The 21,820-nt window shown below is 40.1% G+C and overlaps 1 protein-coding gene across 5 annotated transcripts in view; it reads right to left on the bottom strand.

Moving 5' to 3' along the window:
* waca (WW domain containing adaptor with coiled-coil a) overlaps window positions 1–21,820 on the bottom strand; it is a 110,359-nt gene that overhangs the window by 86,607 nt on the left and 1,932 nt on the right. For 3 of the 5 annotated variants that reach the window (XM_080211753.1, XM_080211752.1, XM_080211754.1), the window contains exons 4-6: window positions 19,186–19,292; window positions 13,863–13,978; window positions 13,661–13,776 (exon numbers count right to left, since the gene is read on the bottom strand). In XM_080211753.1, the coding sequence (XP_080067879.1) occupies window positions 13,661–13,776; window positions 13,863–13,978; window positions 19,186–19,292 (339 nt within the window). Of the gene's footprint in view, window positions 1–12,291; window positions 12,601–13,660; window positions 13,777–13,862; window positions 13,979–19,185; window positions 19,293–21,820 lie in introns of all 5 variants that reach the window. The other 2 variants (XM_080211749.1, XM_080211740.1) reach the window with 1 other exon arrangement.

Raw genomic sequence — 21,820 nt, 5'->3', positions numbered from 1 at the left:
CATCCAATTATCAACAATCCCAAATAACGAGGATCCTGCACAATATTTTCCAATTTATAGAAAACGGTTCTATTAATTTAGTTCTTCAGCAGAAATCAAACGAAAATCAGCTAATTTCCTAGAAAACCAGTTCTAACTTTTCATCTCTTAATCAAATAAGGGCTCAAGTCCAGCAATCACATTTGTTTCTGTCTTCTCAATATGACCATTTGGAGATATGGTGCCAAGATACCAATTTGTAACCCTAGGTAATAACTCATTGACCACCCTCAATTAGAAATCAACCATCTCCCCTCGATGCGCAACAGCATCAAGATCGATACCTGGATGTTACTTTTGACAAGAGATTTAACTGCGCCACTCAAATGAAGAGGCTGGGAATTTTGCAATTGGTATTGCACCTCCTGATTCCCAAAAGACTGTGTACCATCAACAAGCAAGTCAGGAATGAGAACATAAGAACATAAGAAATAGGAGGAGTAGGCCATCTAGCCCTTCGAGCCTGCCCCGCCATTCAATAAGATCATGGCTGATCTGTTGTGGCTCAGTTCCACTTTCCCGCCCTCTCCCCATAACCCTTAATCCCCTCTCTTATCAAGAACCCATCAACCCGCTTCTTAAAAATATTTAGCGAGGCAGCCTCCACCACTTCAACGGGCAGAGAATTCCAGAGATTCACCACCCTTTGAGTGAAGAAGTTCCTCCTCAACTCCGTTCTAAACCGCCTCCCCCTTATCTTGAGGCTGTGCCCCCTAGTCCTACTGTCTTTTTTGAGCGGGAAGAGTCTCTCCACCTCTATCCTATCCATCCCATTCATCATCTTATACGTCTCAATGAGATCTCCCCTCATTCTTCTAAACTCTAACGAGTACAAGCCTAGTTTATTCAGCCTCTCCACATAGCTCAATCCCCTCAACTCCGGTATCAGCCTAGTAAACCTCCTCTGCACTCCCTCCAGGGCCAAAATATCCTTGCGCAGGTGCGGCGCCCAAAACTGCCATGGACAAGGTGACCAATTCGTCCAAAGTAAATTCAAAGACATTTGGCATCTGAGCCAGTTAGGAGGGCTGGCAAGTCTGTCGTAACATGACAGAGTGTCACTGGGAGGAGAGCACAGTGCACGCTGCACGAGCACAAAATTCCATCGAGAATATGAGACAAACAAACACGAAATGTAGGCAATGCAAGACAAGCCCCTCAGATTTGGGGCAGTCCCAGGAAATCCAGGACAGTTTGTCAGCCTGCTGCTGGAATAATTCACACTTCCTGGATGATTGCAGCTGCAACACTTAAAAGAACTCAACATAGTCTAAAATAAAGCAACCTAATTCACTGGCACTCCATTCACTATGGCTGCAGTGTGCATCATCTACAAAATGCATTGAAGCAACTAATCAAGGTTTTCAGACCACACCTTTTAAGCTTGACCTCAGCAATCTCGAAGGACAAAGACAGCCAGTGCATGGCAACATCAAGTTCCCCAAACAATGACAACTGGAATTACATTGTCATTCCTTCATATTGACAGGGTGGGAGCACCTTCACTACCGGGAATGCAGGTCACTACCACCATAAGGACAATTAGAGTTGGGCAATAAATGCTGGGCTTGTCAGAAACATCCATACCCATGAATGAGAAATACGAGTGCAATTAATGCTCAGCAGATTGGTAAAAGGGAAATTGTACAATTGTAATAACACTTGCTTTTATTTTCCTCCCCTATGCATTCTAAAGTATTACCAAAATAATCTGCAGAATCATAGTCATGGAATTTTATGTACAAAAAGGAATTTCTTTGGCGATGATGCCTGCACACACTTTGCATTTGCTTTTTGCTGTTCCCCCAACATGTTTTTCCCCGAAATTTTCATTCACTTAACATTTAATAAGTTATGAAATCCATTTTTGACCATTATTTCTGATAGGGTAATACAGTTGAATCGTCTGCAGTAAGGCAATTTGACTCAACAACCTCTTCCATCGCTTGAATTAAATAGGGAGACATTGTGGCAAAGTGGTTAGCGCTGATGTCTCACACCACCAGGGCTGCAGGTTCATTTCTGGCCTTGGGTGACTGTGTGGAGTTTGCACGTTGTCCCAGTTTCTGTGTAGGTTTCCTCCCACAATTCAAAGATGTGTAAGTCAGGTGGAGTGGCCGTGCAATTTAGTGGTAATTTAACCCCTTTGCGTCCCAAGATGTATAGGTTACAGGAATTAGCAAGGCAAAAGCATGGAGTAATGGAGTTAAGACAGGGGAGAGGGCCTGGTTAAGATGCTCCATCAGTCGGTGCAGACTCAATGGGCTGAATGGCCTCTTCTGTACTGTATGGTATCTATGATGACAACACATAGGATATGGGGATTGTTTATCCATCCCAACGTTCGAGAAGGTGATGGTGTACCTTCTTAGATGCATTGAGAGTACTTGAATGCAGATGACCAGTTCCTTGCTGCAAAATACTGACTGAACAAGTGGGCAAGCCACTGAAAATTCAATAGTTATTTATTCAGGGAACTAAGGACGTAAACTGACATTCAGTATCAGACATACAAGAAGCCGTTGCATTAAATGTCCATTTTTACTTCAGATCATTTTAAGCTTCTAACAAGGGGTACTACTGCACATTAGTCTTTGAAATGTAAAAGTGCATCTCCTACTGCAATGCATAACAAATTGGAAGATAATCTGAGTGTAACAGTAGTGTCAACCATCTGACAGCGTGGATCAGGGCATATAGTTACATGACAGATTAGCAGAGACAGGCAAAATATTTATGGTCAAGTTACCACCTTCATTGTAACCATACTTGTTTAAATACAAGATTTCTAGTTATTCTTTCAACAAAGACCTGAAAAGGTGTTGAATGTAGTCAGTCTAGATATAGCTATTTATGTGAAGAAAACAGGTTTAAGATTAGATATACAGTTCTAAAAGCCTGGTTATTTTTTATAGTAAGAAATCTCACAACACCAGGTTCAGGCTCAGAATATGAATGTTTGTGAAAACAATTTTCTCCCCATTTGAAAACACGTTGGAATTTAATAAGCGCAAAACTATTCAAGGAATACCATGTACCACAGTATACAATAAAAATCAATTTTTCCTCACCCAAAAATCATGTTTTTGCGTAGCCTCAAGAGTGCAATTACATTCCCACTTTTCAGTCACGACATGTTATTGCTGGCCAGCCTCAACTTTTCACAGCAATAATGCATGATTTACTTACCTAATAATTGGCCACAAAGAATCTAGGCAATACAGGCATTATTTATAAGTTGGGCAGGAGATTAAGACACAAAGCAGACTCCATGCAGTTAACAAAGAGGAACGAGTCTTCCAACAGAAGTATGAAGCATGTTTCAAGCTAAAAGTCACAACATTTGATAACTCAAATTCCTTCTGTGTTCTTGACAGAACAGTGTGAGAATGGAAAAAAGAATCCACCATGAAGTAGATGCCCAAGACCAAACGTGCCACAAAAACAGGGACCAGCCACAAGCTCGATCTTCAGAAGCTTGTACTGCAATGGTCCTCAAAAATTGTCAGAATGAATTATTTCATCATAACCAGAAATGCAATGTGTCTCCATGCACTTAAATGGTCCAAATTAAACCCAGGGTCCAAGTAAAAGTTTCAGGGCAACAGCTGGTTGGTGTAGCCACTTTATGGAATGAAAATATCCAGTGTTAAATCCAAGATCACTCAACTACCAAAGACCTCAATGTCAAAATGACCAGGCTCCAGTGACTCATCAATAGACAATAAAGTATCCATTATGTCACAACAGCAATTTGTGTTGCATAGTGACAAAACTGTGAAAGATTTTAGAAGACTAGAATCTCGCTGGCACTAGACTGCATGGCCAACGAAATAAAGTTGAAGCCTACTGTAATTTTCAAATGTCAAGCCATGTCAAAAATCAAGTTCTGAGATGGAGTTTCTGTGCATGACCATGACAACAGATGGATGTATTAGCATGAATTAAAGTTATGCCACACAGAGTCCAAATGGCACCCAAGAAAAAACACACACATTCCAATTATATCAGGGAGTCGACTGTCCATCATGCAATCTTTGGATGTGTGCCTCAAAGCCACTCAAAGATATTTGCTCCAAATGGAATTGATGGATGGTGGCAGAAAAAAAAACCTCACTACGTACGGCAAGTTGCCCCACTTGATGTTTTGTGTGCTGTTACTATTAAATTGTGGGATGCAATCAATGCTCAAACTGCAATCAGATTGTTCAAAAAATGAGGCAGAATATCCAATTCAACAGGATGAGGAGGAAGATGACATGTTATGGAGGGATGATTCTGAAAGTGAAAGTAACATATCTGATCTTTACAATGATGCTACAGGCAAAGTGACTCAGAATGAATTTCATTCACTCTTTACACCAGATGCCAAACACAATGAATTTGACAAGACTTTAAAATGCTTTTACAGTGGTTAAAATTAATCTTGTACAGTTAATTTATTCAATAAACCATGCCACAGTAAATTAGTATGAACTAGGGTTTCATTACACTTTTTGAAAAGGTGAGCATCCCTTCACATTTCATACTTTGTGGAAGTCGAGTTTTGTTTTTGGTCAACATCCAGCATTGAAATTATCCACAATGACAGCATTTAACATTGAAGAAAATAGCTTTCTAATTATCAATCCTGTTCCACAACAAAGTCTTTATGATTCCAGTTTCATAGCAACACGGTATCTGCTCCTTTATGGGGTTAAAATGCCCACTGGAGTTAAGACTGTGCAGAAATGCAGGAAGACATCGACAGTTATTATGCTTGCCTATTGAATCAATTACCAATTTATTACTTTAATTCACCTGTAAAATGTTTTAATTAAAATTCAGTGGATTTTCATTCTAGCACAACTTTAGCTTTCATTTAAATTTTATCAAATGGCTGTCTCCACCATTTTGCCACACACAGCCAATTCCATCACATTGTCCACATCTTTCTCCTGCTGTTCTCATCCCAATATTGTTACCCCTAGCCCTCCTATCAATCCCATCCCATATGCAATCAATCTCTCAAGCCAATCTAACCACATTGTTGGGCTCCGTTTACCTTGAGCAAAACCAGCTTATCAACCACCACCCCAACTACCAGCTGGCAGCAATCCTCACCAAAGCCACTGCAAGCCGTCATGGTTCCTTAGCTTGGACTCCATTATCCACTTGGATAATGGAGTCCAAGCTAAGGAACCATGACGGTCACGAAGCAGTGAAAGGATGGCAAATAATTTGCAAGTCAGGGTAGTGTGCAGCTTGGACAAGAACTGAGTGGTGATCCCATACATCTGCTGCACTTGCCCATTTAGGTGTTAGATGTTGCGAGTTTAGAAGGTCCTATTGAAAGCATCTTGGCAAGCTGCTGCAGAGAAGCTCATATATGATACACGCTGCTGCCACTGTGCAGTAGTGGAGGGAGTGAGTTTTGAAGATGATGGATGGGGTGCCAATCAAGCAGGCTGCTTTGTCCTGGCTGGTATAAAGCTTGTGTTGTTGGAGCTGCATGCAAGCACCAACTATTTTGCTTGGAAAATGATGCAATCCCTAACAAACATCCCCACATGGAGGTAAAGTCATTGATAAAGCAGCTGAAAATGGTTGGGCTGAAATACTCTAAGGGACTCCTGCTGTCCTGGGACGAAGACGATCAACTTTTAACAGCCGCAACCATCCTCTGTTGTGCTAGGTAAAATCCAACAAGTAGAGTTTTCACCAAATCTCCTGGACTCCAGTTTTGCTGGTGCACCTTGATGCTGCACTGGGTTAAAGACAGCCTTGATATCAAGAGCAGACACTCTCACCTTGAGTTGAGCTCTTCTGTTTACATTCCAAAGTTGCAATGAGGTCAAGTGCCAAATGTCTTGATGGAACCCTGACTGAGCATCAATGGACAGGTTATTGACGAGCAAGTGCTGCTTGATAGCACTGTTGACAACATCTTCCATCATGTTGCTAATGATCAGGAGTTGATCAATGGGCTGGTCATTGGCTTTAGAGTATTTGTCCTACTTCTTGTTGGCAGGATGTCCCTGGGCAATTTTCCACATTGTCAGCTAAGTGTCAGTGTTGTAGCTGTGTCGGAACAGCTTGCCGAGGGGTGCAAACTAGTTGTGGAACACAAGCCTTAAGTATTACTGCTGACATGCTTGCAGTATCCAGTGCCTTCACCCATTTCATAATATCAGGTGGAGATAGTTGAATTGGCTGAAGACAGGAAGAGGCTAAGTTGTATCAACTACTCTGGTCGATGGTGGTTGCAAAGCAAAAGCTTTGTCTTTTGCACTCATGTATTGGACTTCCCCATCATTGAAGATGAGGATATGTGAAGGTTTCTCCTCCAGTTAAATTGTTCAATTGTCAATCACCATTCACACACAAAAGCAGGATTGCAGACTCCTGATCTGACCTGTCAGCTGTGGGATCATTTAGCTCCATCTATCATATACTGCTCCTACTGTTTGGCATGCAAGTAGTCCTGTGCTGAAGCTTCGCTGGGTTAATGCCTTGCAAAACTCTGAAAATGTTCTCTAAAAAAATTTGCTTTTAGTACAAATAGTGCTATAGACATTTCATCTTAAATTATAACATGTTTTTAATCAAGCTGCTGAAAGAAGACAATGAACACAACAGAATACAAATTGGATTGGCAATTTTTTATGCCAACCAAAACGCCAGAAAGCACATTTGCATCTAGCCTGGTATTGTGCATGGGTAAAACATAACTAAAACAAATTTGTTTTTTTTCCCCCAAGGGCAAGGTAGATACAGGTTGCAGCATAGTGCATTCGACTGATTTGTCACATAATCCTCATGGTTTAACTAAACTACATAGCTTTGGACAATAAGGGGCAAGTTAGCAATGGACAGGGTGGGAAAAGGGACTGGGTAAGGTACTCTGTCAGAGAGTCCGTACAGACTCGATGGGCCAAATGGCCTCTTTCTGTACAAATTCTATGATTCCTCAGGTGTCATGGGGCTCAAGGGGACGACTCTCCACTGATTGTGGAGTTATATCCAACTCAAAGGAAGATGGTTATGGATGTTGGATGTCAATCATCTTAGTGCTTATCCAAATCGGCGAGACCTTCATAGATCATAGGCACCCCACAGTACAGAAAGAGCTCATTCTGCGCATCGAGTCTGCACGACCATAATCCCACCCAGGCCCCAGCCCCATACGCTTACATACTTAACCCACTAATCCCTCTAACCTACGCATTTCAGGACACTAGGGGGCAATTTTAGCATGGCCAATCAACCTAACCTGCACATTTTTTGGATTGTGGGAAGAAACCGGAGCACATGGAGGAAACCCATGCAGACACGAGGAGAATGTGCAAACTCCACACAGACAGTGACCCAAGCCGGGAATCAAACCCTGTGCCACCGTGCCGCCCCTTGGCAATATCCAAGCTTGGGCTGACAAGTGGCAAGTAGCATTCACTCCACGCGTGCCAAGCAATGACCATCACCAGAGAGTCTAACTGTCACCCTTTGATCGTCAACGATATTACCATCATTGTATTGCCCACTCCCAAAATCCTGGAGGTTACCATTGAACTTAAATTGAACTAGACTAGCCATATAAAAACTGTGACCACAAGAGCTGTTCAGAAGCTTGGGATTCTGTGGCTAATATTAAGTTTATTTATCATTGTCACAAGTAGGCTTACATTAACACTGCAATGAAGTTACTGTGAAAATCCCCTAGTCACCATACAGCAGCGCTTGTTCAGGCACATTGAGGGAGAATTTAGCTTGGTTAATGCACTCAATCAACACATCTCTCGGACTGTGGCAGGAAACTGGAGCACCCAGAGGAAACCCACGCAGACACGGGGAAAACATGCAGATTCCACAGACACCGAGCCAAGCTGGGAATTGAACCTGGATCTTTGGCGCTGTGAGGTAGTGCTAACCACTGTGGCTCGAAACTCACCTCTTGACTCCCCATAATCTGGCAACTCTTCACTTGCCTATACGGATGCTATAGAAAAGCTAGAACAGGGAGGTAAGAATGGAGGGGAGTTGCACTTTTGATTCGGGAAAGCATCATGGCCATACTGAGAGGGGATATATCCAAGGGTTCGGCCACTGAGTCTATTTGGGTAGAACTGAGAAATAAGAAGGAGAAAAATCACTTTGATAGGGTTGTACTATATTTGCCCCCAAATAATCAGCGGGAAATTGAGGAGCAAATACACAAGGGGATTATAGATAACTCCAAGAAAAATGGGGTGGTAATAATCAGAGATTTTAATTTTCCCAACATTGATTGGGACAACCATAGTACTAGAGGATTGAATGGAGAGAAATTTGTTGAGTGTATTCAGGAGGATTTTCTCATTCAGTATGTGGATGGCCCCACTAGAGAAGGGGCAAAACTTGACCTCCTCTTGGGAAATAAGGAAGGGCAGGTGACAGAAGCGTTAATGAGGGATCACTTTGGGACCATAATTCTATTAGTTTTAAGACAGCTATGGTGAATGATAGGTATGTCCCAAAAGTTAATATTCTAAATTGGGGCAAGGCCAATTTTGATGGTATCAGACAGGAACTTACAAAAGTTAATTGGGGGAGTTAATTGGAAGGCAAAGGGACATCTGGTAAGTGGCATGCTTTCAAAAGTGTGTTAACCAGGATTCAGGGTAAACACATTCCTCTTAGAGTGAAGGGCAAGACTGGCAGAAGTCAGGAACCCTGGATAGCTCAGGATAATGAGGCCCTGGTCAAGAAGACGTGCATAGGCAGCTGGGCTCAAGTGAATCTCATGAAGAATATAGGGGGCGTACAAGTTGATTTAAGAGATAAATCAGGACTGCAAAAAGGGAACATGAAAGTGTTTTGGCAGCCATGACAAAAGAGAATCCAAAGTGCTTCTACAAATATATAAATGGCAAAAGAGTAACAAGGCAGAGAGAAGGGCCTCTCAAGGATCAACAAGGTCATCGATGTGCGGATCCACAAGAGATGGGCGAGATCCTAAATGAATATTTTTCATTGGAATTTATTGTTGAGAAAAACATGGATGTTAGGGAACTTGGGGAAATAAACAGTGATGTCTTGAGGAGTGTACATATTACAGAGAAGGAGGTGCTGAAGTCTTAAAACACATCAAGGTAGATAAATCTGCAGGATCTGATGAGGTATATCCCAGGACGCCGTGGGAGGCTAGGGAGGAAATTGCAGGTCCCCTAGCCGAAATATTTGAATCATGGATAGTCACACGAGGTGCCTGAAGATTGGAGGGTGGCAAATGTTATGCCTTTGTTTAATAAGGGCTGCAAGGAAAAGCCTGGGAACTACAGGCCAGATGAGTCTCACATCTGTGGTGGGTAAGTTGTTGGAAGGTATTTTAAGACACAGGATTTACAGGCATTTAAAGATGCAAGGACAGATTGGAGACAGTCAGCATGGTTTTGTGAGTGGAAAATCATGTCTCACAAATTTAACTGATTTTTTTGAAGGGGATGAGGTCAGTGCAGTTGATGTTGTCTACATGGACTTTAGCAAGGCCTTTGACAAGGTACCGCATGGTAGGTTGTTGCACAAAGTTAAATCTCATGGCATCCAGGGTGAGGTATCTAAATGGATACAAAATTGGCTTCTTGACATCCTTGACAGGGTGGTTGTAGAGAGCTGTTTTTGAAACTGGAGGCCTGTCACCAGCAGCGTGCCTCAGGAATCAGTGCTCAGCCCACTGTTATTTGTCAGTTATATTAGTGATTTGGATGAGAATATAGGGAGCATGGTTACTAAGTTTGCAGATGATACCATGATTGGTGGCATGGTGGAAAGTGAGGATGGTTATCTCCAATTGCAGTGGGATCTTAATCAATTGGGCCAGTGGGCTGACAAATGGCAGATGGAGTTTAATTTAGACAAATGTGAGGTGATGTATTTTGGTAGATCGAACCAGGGCAGGCCTTAGTTAATGGTAGGGCATTGGCTAGAATTACAGAACAAAGAGATCTCGGGTTACATGTTCATAGTTCCTTGAAAGCGGAGTCACAGGTGGAGAGAGTGGTGAAGGCAGCATTCAGAATACTTGGTGGCATAAGTCAGAACACTGAATACAGGAGTTGGGACATCTTGTTAGAGTTGTAAAAGACATTGGTACGGCCACACTTGGAGTACTGGTCACTATTATAGAAAGGATATTATTAAACTATAAAAAGAGTGCAGATAAGATTTACTAGGTTGCTACCAGAGGACTTTACTAGGATGCTATTAGCAGAGGCTGAATAGACTTGAGACTTCTTTCTCTGGAGCATAGGAGGCTGAGGGGTGACCTTATAGAGGTCTATAAGCTAATGAGGGGCATAGACAAGGTAGATAGTCAATATCTTTTTCCAAAAGTAGGGGAATCTAAAACTAGAGGGCATAGGTTTAAGGTGAGAGGGGAGAGATACAAGTGTCCAGAGGGGCAATTTTTTCACAGAGAGGGTGATGAGTGTTTGGAACAAGCTGCCAGAGGAAGTGGTAGAGGCAGGTACAATTTTATCTTTTAAAAAGCATTTAGATAGTTACATGAGTACAATGGGTATAAAGGGATATGGGCCAAATGCAGGCAATTGGGATTCGTTTAGGAGTTTAAAAAAAAGGGTGGCGTAGACAAGTTGGGCCAAAGGGCCCATTTCCTCTATGACTCTATGCCTGGAGAGTGCAACTCCAACAAAAAGAAACTTGACACCATCCAAAACAAGCAGTCCATTTAATTGGCATCCCTTGCACAAACATTCATTTCCTCCACCACCGACAAACAGTCACATCAGTGTATACCATCAATCTACAAGACGCACTTCAGGAACTCACCAAAGCTTCTTAGGCAGTATCTTCCAAACTCACGAATGCTATAATCTAGAGGGACAAGGGCAGCAGACAGATGGGAACATCTGGAAATCCTTACTTCAAAATATATTGCTATTCCTTCACTGTTGCTGGGTCAAAATCCTATAACTCTCCCTCTTCAACAGCACTGTGGATGTACCTACATCAAATGGACTGCAGTGTTCAAGGCAGCAGCTCAGCACCTCCTTCTCGAGGGCAATTGGGGATGAGCAGTAAATGCTGGCCTCACCATCAACGCCCACATGCAAATGATTTTGTTTTAAGCTGCAGACTCCTGAAACATCATTCAACTCTCTGATCCAACAGAACAATTGAAAACGTGTCACTGCATTCATACAGGCTAACTCCTCTCAAGTGGTTTTTAGCTTTCTCTTAATTTGTTTTTACCTCTATTCTCTCCATACCTAATTTGATTCTGATTTACAGTGTTTCCTTTCAAACACATGGTACTTTGCACACTCTAAGGTAAATAAGGGTCAATAATCATCTGAAGTTACAAGTGTTCTCAATTTCTAGAGGGCTCATACACTTTCTAACCTTTTCAGATAACAAACATATCTAAAACAACAATTTCACTTGTAATACAAATTTCACTGTAAAATTAAATCAAAGAATTCCTTCCAGCATTATCTTCATGCATCTTCCTACATGACAATAACTTTTTTAATTCATTTTACAGGATAGGGGTGTCACTGGCTGAGCCACCATTTATTATTGCCCATGCTGAACTGCCCTTCAGAGGGCATTTGAGAGTCAACCATATTGCTGTGCTCTGGAGTCAAAAGTAGGCCAGACTGGGTCAGAATGGCAGATTTCCTTCTCTAAAGGGCATTTGTGAACGAGATGGATTTTTACAATTAACGACAATGGTTTCATGGTCATCATTAGACTTTTGATTACAATTTTTTTACTGAATTCAAATTTCACCAGCTGTCATGGTGGGATTTGAACCCAGGTCCCCAGAGCATTACCCTGGACCTCTGGATGACTCATCCAGTGACAATACCACTGCGTCACTGCCTCCCCATTAATGACCATATTTCAAAAATATTTAATTGTCTGTAAAGCCCTGCAACCATGTATGTCATAATCTAAGTGCAAAGAAGCCTTCAAATCATCTATGTACACCTACCACAAGAGCTTTGCATTCTAGGAATCTTGGCTCAATTTTACAACCAGATGAATAGAAACCAAGTTAGTGTTTTTAGAGATGTACTGCTAATCCAAGGCTAGTAGTGGGTTATAATATTTCATGAATCTAGATACTTAGAAGTCTGATTACTTTTAGTAATGTTTCAGTTCAGCGTTTTCAAACTAGTACATGAGCACTATTTAATAATGAGCTTTAGTGTCACTCATGAATTAAAGACGTGCATGAACTCAAACAAGTCAAATATACCCCAGCATACGTACCTTTCTTCTCTGTCTTCTGAATGGGGATGGAAGGTGTGGGTGTAGGCACTTTCGGTACAGTAGCTGCTCCATTAGCATCAAAGGATTTCTTTGGCTGATGCTCAGGCTGTAGACTAAAAGGACTAGAAGGAACAGTGCTTGGGTTTGTAGTTGGGAGAACCACTGGTTTGACGGGGTGCTGCACTGGGGCAGCTCCACCAGGAGTCTCTGTTCTGGGCAGTCTGTAGTCTCTGTCATTGTGTCTGTTTGTCTGGGACAAAATATTCTGGGAGAGCATACTACCGGCACCGCTGGAATGCTTGTCTTCCACTTTTCATGATTCACAAAGGAAATGTGGCAAAAAAAAATAAAGGGGGAAATGTTGAAATTAGAATGATTATTAGAGCACTATTGGCTAATTTATTAACAGTCCCCTTAATTGTTCATAATTAAAGTTTTAAAATGCAAGAGTTGTTAGAATCAAAACACCTACTCAGGATACATTAGACCTTGTATCTTATGATGTCACTGCTGTGACATCTTCCATTTGGTTCCACTTATGTGCTCTAAAGGTGCAAAGGTTGCAGCCATTTCAGTTCCATGATTACAATATCATTTAAATCAGGATGACATAAGCAGCAATAATGAATCTGAGCATTCTCCCAAAACATGAACACTGACCAGTGCATGCATTGGAATATAAACCTTAAAAATATTCAACATACATTTTGGTTTGGATAAAGGTGAGCCAATGCAAGAGAAACCCAATTCTGAATCTAGCTACATCGCCCATTATGAACTGGTCACCAGGAAATCACATCAATCTATTCCTGGACATTTATTTAAATCCCAAATTATTTAAGATTAGTGTAAAAATTAAGATTGCTTTTACACATAAAATAAATGAAGATTCAGGGTCATCAGTTCCCGAGGAGCTGCTCTGTAGCAAGTTGGCAACTCTTGCAGGTTACTTTCACCCCAAGACCACAAACAACTTGAAGGGAAGAGGAACTTAAATGATAGTAGTAGCCAGAAGAAATAAACAAAAAATCCTATTTTCCTTTCAACAATTCACTCAGTTACATTTACTTTTCTAAAAACCACAATGAGGAAAACAGCCTTATTTCAACATTTGTGTCACTCCAGCCCATTTAGAAACCTTACGAGCATGTCAGAGTTTGTGCACCAGAATTATACACCCAAGATCACCAAGTCAGTTTATTCATAATCTACTACTAACAAAATATTTGTTCAGCATTGTTCACTAAATTGATTATAATAAACTGCATTCCAATTCTATGAACTTCAGGAAAGCCTGCATGTTATTTGAATCCTGTAAAGAAATCTGACAATAATTGTTTGTTACTTTATTAAATATCATATTACTTACTTCCACTTGTAAACCCACTGCCAGCAGATGCTTGCAAGGTTTCCCTTCTGTAATCTCGATCTCTTGGGAAGCTGTTGACAACTCCAACTTTGCTTGCTTCTTTTTGCCTCTGTTCTCTGCACAAATCAAATCACTGTTGATATTGTGACCCATTTAGAACATCTGTATATTTTACATAATATTTGAAAAACTAAACATGCACCTTTCAATCCATTCTTTGGGTTTTTCCCACTGAGAAACTTCTGTCCTGCAGTTGTAGTAGTACTTTTTGCCTGAAGAGCTGATGTGCTCTGACCAGTCATCAGCTGGTTCAAAAGGCTACATTAAGACAAAAAGAGTTAAATCAAAGACAAAAACACAAATAGATTAACTTTAAACTGGATTTACTGCTCAACAACTCAGTGTATGGAAGCAACAATTTACCTACTTTATTCAGAAGTTTCTACCTCAATTTTAAGTTGTGATAAACTTCTTGCATGCTCAAATTATGGTTAAATCAGTTTGTCATTTCATTACCTCATTCAATAATTACAGAACTGAAGGAAGAATAAACGTACCCATCATCCACAGTATATCTGTCCATGTAATGAATTACAATTTAACCAAACTACATATTTACAGTTTCGCCCTATGGAGAAGCTTCTAGTAACACTGTACTGCTAAGCAGAAAATAAACAGAACAGTACCAAAGTGATGCAACAAATGCCACACATTGTAGTTATGCCAGCTTGGCTCAGATGGCAACACTGAACTCAGTTGAAATCTAACTTCGTACAATATTTAGAAAATGCTGCATGCTGGAGGTTCCTTCAAGTAACTTGTTAAACTGTGTCCCAGTTTAAGATGTCATTTAGACGATACAAAGAACTGCTCAGTTCTATGTCATGTCTCTAAACTGCTTAACTAACCATTCTAATCATGACCGTGTGTGGGATTATCTTGCACATATATTGATTGCCTCGTGACTCCATAAACCATAGCAATTCAAAGTACAGTAAACATGTTACAATTGTTTATGAACTATTAATTCACATTTTAAACATACAGTACCATGCCTATGCCAGTAAGGCACAAAAATAGATGCACATGAAGGAAACTGCCTGCAATTAGCAGAAGATGCAAGAGGGATTGTATGGTCAGTTATTGGTAGACAGACAGTGGTGCAAAAGAGATGAAGTAAATAACTTGAATTATACTTCAGAATCAATAAATTGAAAGAAAACCACAATCATTATTTGGCAGAAAGTCTTGAAAATTCAAACCTTGAAGACAAATGTGCTTGAAAGCAAAACTTTCTTTCTTCCATGGAGTTATGAACCAGACTACAAGAAATTTCTACGTCTCATGTTTTAAAAGAAAAACCAAACAAAGTTGTAAACATGTAGATTTTTCATCTTTTTCCATCATACAATTCCCTGATTTGAACTACAGACAAGCCAATCGACTCCAGAAATAATACTACCTTGTAACATGATATACTATTCTATCGGTCTGGAAACAGCTAGCAAACTTGACTGTCCTATGCACAACAGCCAAAGCTCATACACAACACTTCACTGATAGTATATAAAATATTTTGAACTAAGAACACAAAAGTTCTTTCCATCATGTGCTTCTACAATGAAATCGGCTTCTGTAGATGTGACTTGTAATAATTTGGATGCGCTGCAATTTAAAATACATGAGGAGTCTGCACTAAAAAGAGTTAATTTGCTGTAATTTACAGCACAGTACAAGAATCATTCAATATCAAACACTCATTTCTATCAATCTCGTTGTAAATCCCCATTTGAGAAAAGATGGTGGCATTGTGATAATACCATAGGGTGAGTAATGGATCACGTACTGAGGACATGGCCTTAAGTCTCAGCATGGCAGCTAGCGGAACTTGAATTCCACTAATAAATGTGGAATTGGAATATTGTTGTAAAAACCCATCTGGTTCACTAATATCCCTTAGTGAAGGAAATCCACTGTCCTTACTGAGTTCCCATATGTGCAACTCCAGACCCAGTTGTGTGGTTGATTCTGAACTGGCTTGTGAAGTGACCTAGTAAGCCATTCAATTCATAATCAGAATGGTACAGCTCAGAAAAGGCCTTACGGCCCATCAAGTCTGCACAGAGAATAATGATCACTAACAGTGCGCTAATCCTATTTTCCTGCACTTGTGCCATATCCTTGAATATCCGAACTGCTCATCCAAATATTTTTTGAAGGTTGTAAGGTTTCTGGCCTCCACGATCCTCCCAGAGTGCATTCCAGAAACTAACGTCCCCTCATGATTGACCCCTCAACCAAGGGGAACAACTGTTCCCTAGTCACACCCCTCATAATCTCATACACCTAAATCATATCCTCCCCTCAGCCTCTGGCCATGCTAAATTCTCCACCTATGTACCCAAACAGGTGCCACATTGTGGCGACCAGGGGATTTTCACAGCAACTTCATTGCAGTATTAATGTTGCCTACTTCTGTCACTAATAAATAAATTTAAACTTTTCTGCTTTAAAGAAAACAATCCAAGCTTATCTAGTCTTTCCTTGTAATTCAAATGTTCCATCCCAGGCAACATTCTGGTGAATCTCCTCTTCTAGTATTATCACATCCCTCCTGTGGCGAGGTGACCAGAACTGCAAGCTTTGGCCTAACCAACACACTGTGCAACTCCAACATTACCCCCTTGCTCTTATATTCTATGCCATGACCAATAAAAACAAGTGTCCCATATGCTTTCTTAACTACCCTATTCACGCGCTGTACTGACTTCAGGAATCTGTGAATAACGACCCCAAGATCCATCTGTTCCTCTGAGTTCCCAATGTCCGGTCATTCATTAAATACTCCCTCATTTGGTTTATTCTTCCAAAGTGCATCACCTTCCATCGATCGGGCTTAAATGCTGTCGGCCACTGCTCTGCCCACCTGACCAATCCATCTATATCTTGCTGCAACTTACAATCTTCTTCTTCACTATTAACCACCCTACCAATCTGGTATCAAGTGCAATCTTGCTTAAGATTCCTTCCACGTTTTCATCTAAATCATTTACGTATACAACAAACAATAAGGGTTCTAGTACTGATCCTTGTGGTGCAGCACTGGATACTGGCTTCCAGTCACTTGAACAGCCTTCTACCACTACCCTTGTGTCCTATTAGTAAGCCAGTTTCTGATCCATTTTGCCAAGTTTCCCTGAATTCTATGTGTTCTAACCTTCTCAGTCTCCCACGTGGGACCTTGTCAAAAGTTCTGCTAAAATCCATATAAATTATGTCAGTTGAGCTTCCCTCATCCATACACTGGATCACATTTTTGAAAAATTCTAACTAATTTGTTAGGCATGACTTCCCTTTGACAAAAGCACGCTGACTATCCCTAACTAACTGCCTTTCCAAGTGGATATTAATTACTTTCTTCAGAATTTTTCCCAATAGTTCCCCTAGCACTGACGTGAGACTCACCAGTCTGTAATTTCTTGGTTCATCTCTAACACCCTTCTTGTAAAGTGGAACCACGTTAGTCGTCCTTCAGTCCTCTGGTACATCCCCCATGGGAAGTTTGAAACAGGCAACAAATGCTGGCCTTGCCAGCAACGCCCACAATTCCAAACAATAAAAAATAATAATGTGGCAATCTAAACTGCAATATATAATAAATGCAAAACTATGAACTGATTGAGAACTTGGAAGGGAAATAAGTTTCTAAGATAAAAACTAAGATATCTGTACAGGCTACGCACACTTCTGATCATCTTAGGAAAGTATGGTTCAATTTTAAAATAATGTGCACAGAAGTAGCAAATTTTCAATATTTAGAAGACAACTGTCCTTCCCTTACCCAAGGGGGATTAAGTTTGCTTTAGTCCTCCTGTGAAATTAGATCAGATAATTTTTAAGTTAAAGATGGAGTGTTCATTTACAGAGCACTCCTCTTAAGTTAGTTGTGCAGCACCAACAACATGTATGTATACATATGCTGTGGTTCCTGGGGCTTCAACATACCAACTGTGCCTGGAAACTTATTAGCTTTGTGGATTGATCTAAGAAAGGCTATTTCCAATTGCTCTGATGGTCTAAAATATCCAAACTTGGTCACTTTCGATTACACAAAAAGGTAACCCCAATGTCTGACTGTTACACCTTAGTATTAATTGTAGAATTCATGGTTCCTACAATCTTTTTCTTATTCATTCACGGGATGTAGACCTCGCTGACTCGGCCACAATTTACATCCATCTCTAATTACCCTTGAGAAGGTGGTAAGCTGCCTTCTTGAACCACTGAAATCCATAACATGTAGGTGCATCCACAGTGCTGTGAGGGAGAAAGTTCCAGGATAATGACCCAGAGACAGTGAAGGAATGGTGATATATTTCCAAGTTGGGATGATCAGTGGCTAGGAAGAATACTTGCAGATTGTGGTGTTTCCATCTGTCTGCTGCCTTTGTCCAAAACAGTAGCAGTCATGGGTTTCCAAGGTGCTGTCTCATAGACCTTGATGACTTCCTGTGGTGCATCTTACAGATGGTACATATGACCGCTATTATGGAGTGTCAATAAAGCAAGCAGCTTTGTCCTGGATGATACAAGCAGTGTTGTGGCTGCACTCTCAGCAAGTGAGAATGTTTCATCCCACTCCTGACTTGCACCTTGTTGATGGTGGACAGATTTTGGGGATTCAGGAGGTTAGTTATCGCTGCAGGATTCCAAGCCTCTGCCCTGCTAATGTGGCCAAAGTATTTATATAGCTAGTCCAGTTTAGGTTCTGGTCAATGGTAACACCCAGGATGTTGAAAATGGGGGATTGTCTGAATGTCATGGGGAGATGGTGCGATTCCCTCTTATTGGAGATGATCATTGTCTGATGCTTGCGTGGCATGAATGTTACTTGTTACTTATCAGCCCAAGCCTGGATCGTACCCAGGTCTTGCTGCACTTGGACACAGGCAGCACTTGTATTTTTTAGGGACCAAGATCAAGAAGTTCATTCTGGTTGGATTTCTCAAGAGTTATGCTTGACAATAATCAAATGTGTAAATCTCAAATCTAAGTGTATATCTGAGATTATGTATACCTTGAGTCCACTTAGCTTCAAGAAATGGTCTCAAATGCTGGGATACATCTGATAAAATTATACGGCATTGTCCTGATTTTTTTTTTAAAACTCAATGTTGTTTGTATTTTGGACTGTATGCTAATCATTTACTTTTACATCGAATTAGTAATTTTAGCCTAAAAAGCTTGATTTTCCAGTTTTCACTTGAAGAAATCTAATTTACTTTTCCTGTCACACAGCTGCATTCCAGTTGCAATTTATTGCCATTCAGAGCTAATTGCTCAAGACATAAGCTAGATCACTCTGTAAGGATATTAAAATAAAGGAGGTAACTTTCCAGTTGTTTGAGACATTTGCCAGTTGCCAGGCTGTTTAACTTAATTTGAAAAGATGGAAATGTAAAACTTTTATTACCTTAAATGAAATATCTGATACTTTAGGAAGGAATTGCAAAAGAAATACTTACTGCATCTGAAGTTTTACTTGGATTGTTACTAGGATTAGAAGAATGTGAATTTGAGCTATGGTGGGTACTGTTATTATGTGAATTCTCCTGTGGAGAATAGCTGGTCCCTGAAACAAATACAGTACATTTATTACATATATACACAAACATAGCAAATTAACCTGAGCCAACTACTTTTTTTAAAGTTACCAGGTTACAGACAAAGTTTGTTTTAATAAAGCTTAAATGTCTTCTTTCACACATTTTCTCATCTCCCATTATATCTAAAAAGGCAACGTTTCCTCTAGGGGAATACTTTCAAGGACAATAAGCATCTTCTTGAAAAAAGCCCAACTGCCAGTGTTGCATACAAAGAGTCTAATAATGTTAGGCTATTCAAGATGATTTCCACACATAGACATTTCCAGCTGGGTTTATTGGGTGGCTATCGAGAACAGAAATCATGTCTGACCTCTCTCTTTCCCTGCACCAACAGTTCTGTGGCCAACTGGAGAGCCCCTATTATGTTTCCTACCCAAAAGTTTAGAACAACTGAGTGATATTTCCTTTCTCGATAATTCAGCCACTTATTGTTTGAGGCAAAGAAATATAAAGCTCATCTTTTGAGAATCTCCCAATATGTTACTGATTTGAAGTTAAATTAGTATGAAAAGGAATAACTTAGATTAACCACAAAGTTGCAAAAAAAACCAAAAAAAATTGAGAATTGGGTGTCAAGTTATTTATTACATTATGGACACTTAGAGTGCAAAATCCATGCTGGGCTATGGACCACTCTTCCAACAAGACATTCAGGGCTCATAAAGACAGCTCTAAGAACTAAAATTCTGTGTTCCAGCAAATCAAAAAAGTGACTGTGGCACACAAAATTTATTTTCGGATATCTGTACAGCATAAAGGCAGCCAATGAGGCATGGGAAACATGCATGATCATGAAGAATATTGCAGAGCATTGTTTTTGGGCTTTTTTAAAAACTTGGAAAAATCAGGAGAAATCAAGAGTTGAAATACTCAGCCTATTGATTTCCTCCAGAAGCTGCAGAAACAGACTAGTTAACACAAGCTCTGAAAAAAGTGAAAAAGTAGAATCCTAATACACAGCCTTTGCTTAGCTATCAACCTTGGTCTGGAGCACTGACTTATATATTTTAAGTCAATGTAAGACTGGCACCTCACTGTAGAACTAAGAAGAATTTGAGTGGCAACCTTAGATCCATATTTCATCTGCCTATTTCACTGTTCTCATGTACATTAAAAAGTTTTGTGAACACAGGGTACTCTCCCAGTGTTCTGGGGAAAAAAAAATGCCCTCAAGTGGTATCACCCAAACTAAAAATTTATTTCCTAATTCAGTGTGATACCTATGGACAGTTAGCGGTGCAAAATACTATTTATCAACGCAAAACTGCTATTAATTTCAATACAATGCAAAAAGGATCCTCAAAAGTGGTGATATTTTCTTCCATCGGGGACAGCATTTCTGTGGTAGGAACGATCCGTGGGCAGCTACTTGTTCCCACTTGGAACAGAAATTGTTTGATTCCAAATCTTCCATCAATAATTTCCCTTAGTAAAATGGCACATACATAATGCCAAAATCCCTCTTTTTTCCACGAGTGCAACAGTAAAGAGCACGTTTCAACACCTAGTCCTATGTATTTCATTTCTCTGATGGAAAATTCAGACTGCAAATACTAAATCAACAATGGATTTGTTGCTAATTTAATTCACCATATAATAGTTAACAGATTCAATTAGGCACATACCAACATGAAAACTTGGAAATCTGATCCATCTATCAAATGCACAATTATCACTAATTATCACTACAGTTCAATCAGAAGCTGAACCAATATAACCCATGAGAGTTAAGAAAATAAACTTGAAAATTGGGAACTATTAAATGTTCACAAATAAAACATTCAAAAACTCCATCTAGATCGTTAAAATTGTATTAATGAAACTTAAATGTTGCTTCAGTTCTAAAAAATTGCATAAGATACACCTTTGGTACAGCTGTACTAATGCTCTTGAAGATCCTATTCTGTTTGTAACAATACTGTTAGTGGAAATTTTGATACAGTACGAATCTTTTTCCAATTGCACTTCGCCTCACCTTTAAATACATAAAAGGATATAGAATAAACAGCATAGAAACAGGTTCATGCTCCACTCCAACTCCTCCCTTACTTCCTAATTAACTCTATGATCATAACATACGATCCCCTACTCCACTGTATGCTCATCATGCCTCTCCTGAAATACATCAACACAAGCTGCCACAGTGGGTTGAGGCAAGGAATTGCACATTCTCATCATTCTAGAGTAGAACTGTTTCTTATGCATTTCCTATGCATTCATGGCATTTTATACTGACAGCCTCTGGTTCTGTTCTTCCATAAGCATGACTGTCGATGTCTGCTCCATCAAAACATTTCAATTGTTTTAAAAACCTCTATCAGGTCATCCCTTCACCTGTCTCTTTTGAGAAGAAACTCAGCCAGTTCATCCTTTCCAAGTAGATAAAACAATTTTCCTTGAATCTTCTCCACTGCCTCTATATTCTTAGTTTTAAATATAGTCCTCCAAGTGTGATTTAGTCAAGATTGAAGACAAGTTTAGCACTAGTTCTCGA

This window comes from Carcharhinus amblyrhynchos, chromosome 2 (genome assembly GCF_965287045.1).
Source record: "Carcharhinus amblyrhynchos chromosome 2, sCarAmb.v2.hapA, whole genome shotgun sequence".
NCBI classification, from domain to species: domain Eukaryota; kingdom Metazoa; phylum Chordata; class Chondrichthyes; order Carcharhiniformes; family Carcharhinidae; genus Carcharhinus; species Carcharhinus amblyrhynchos.
Note: the sequence above shows the minus strand (reverse complement) of the source record. Positions and strands in the feature narration are given on the sequence as shown.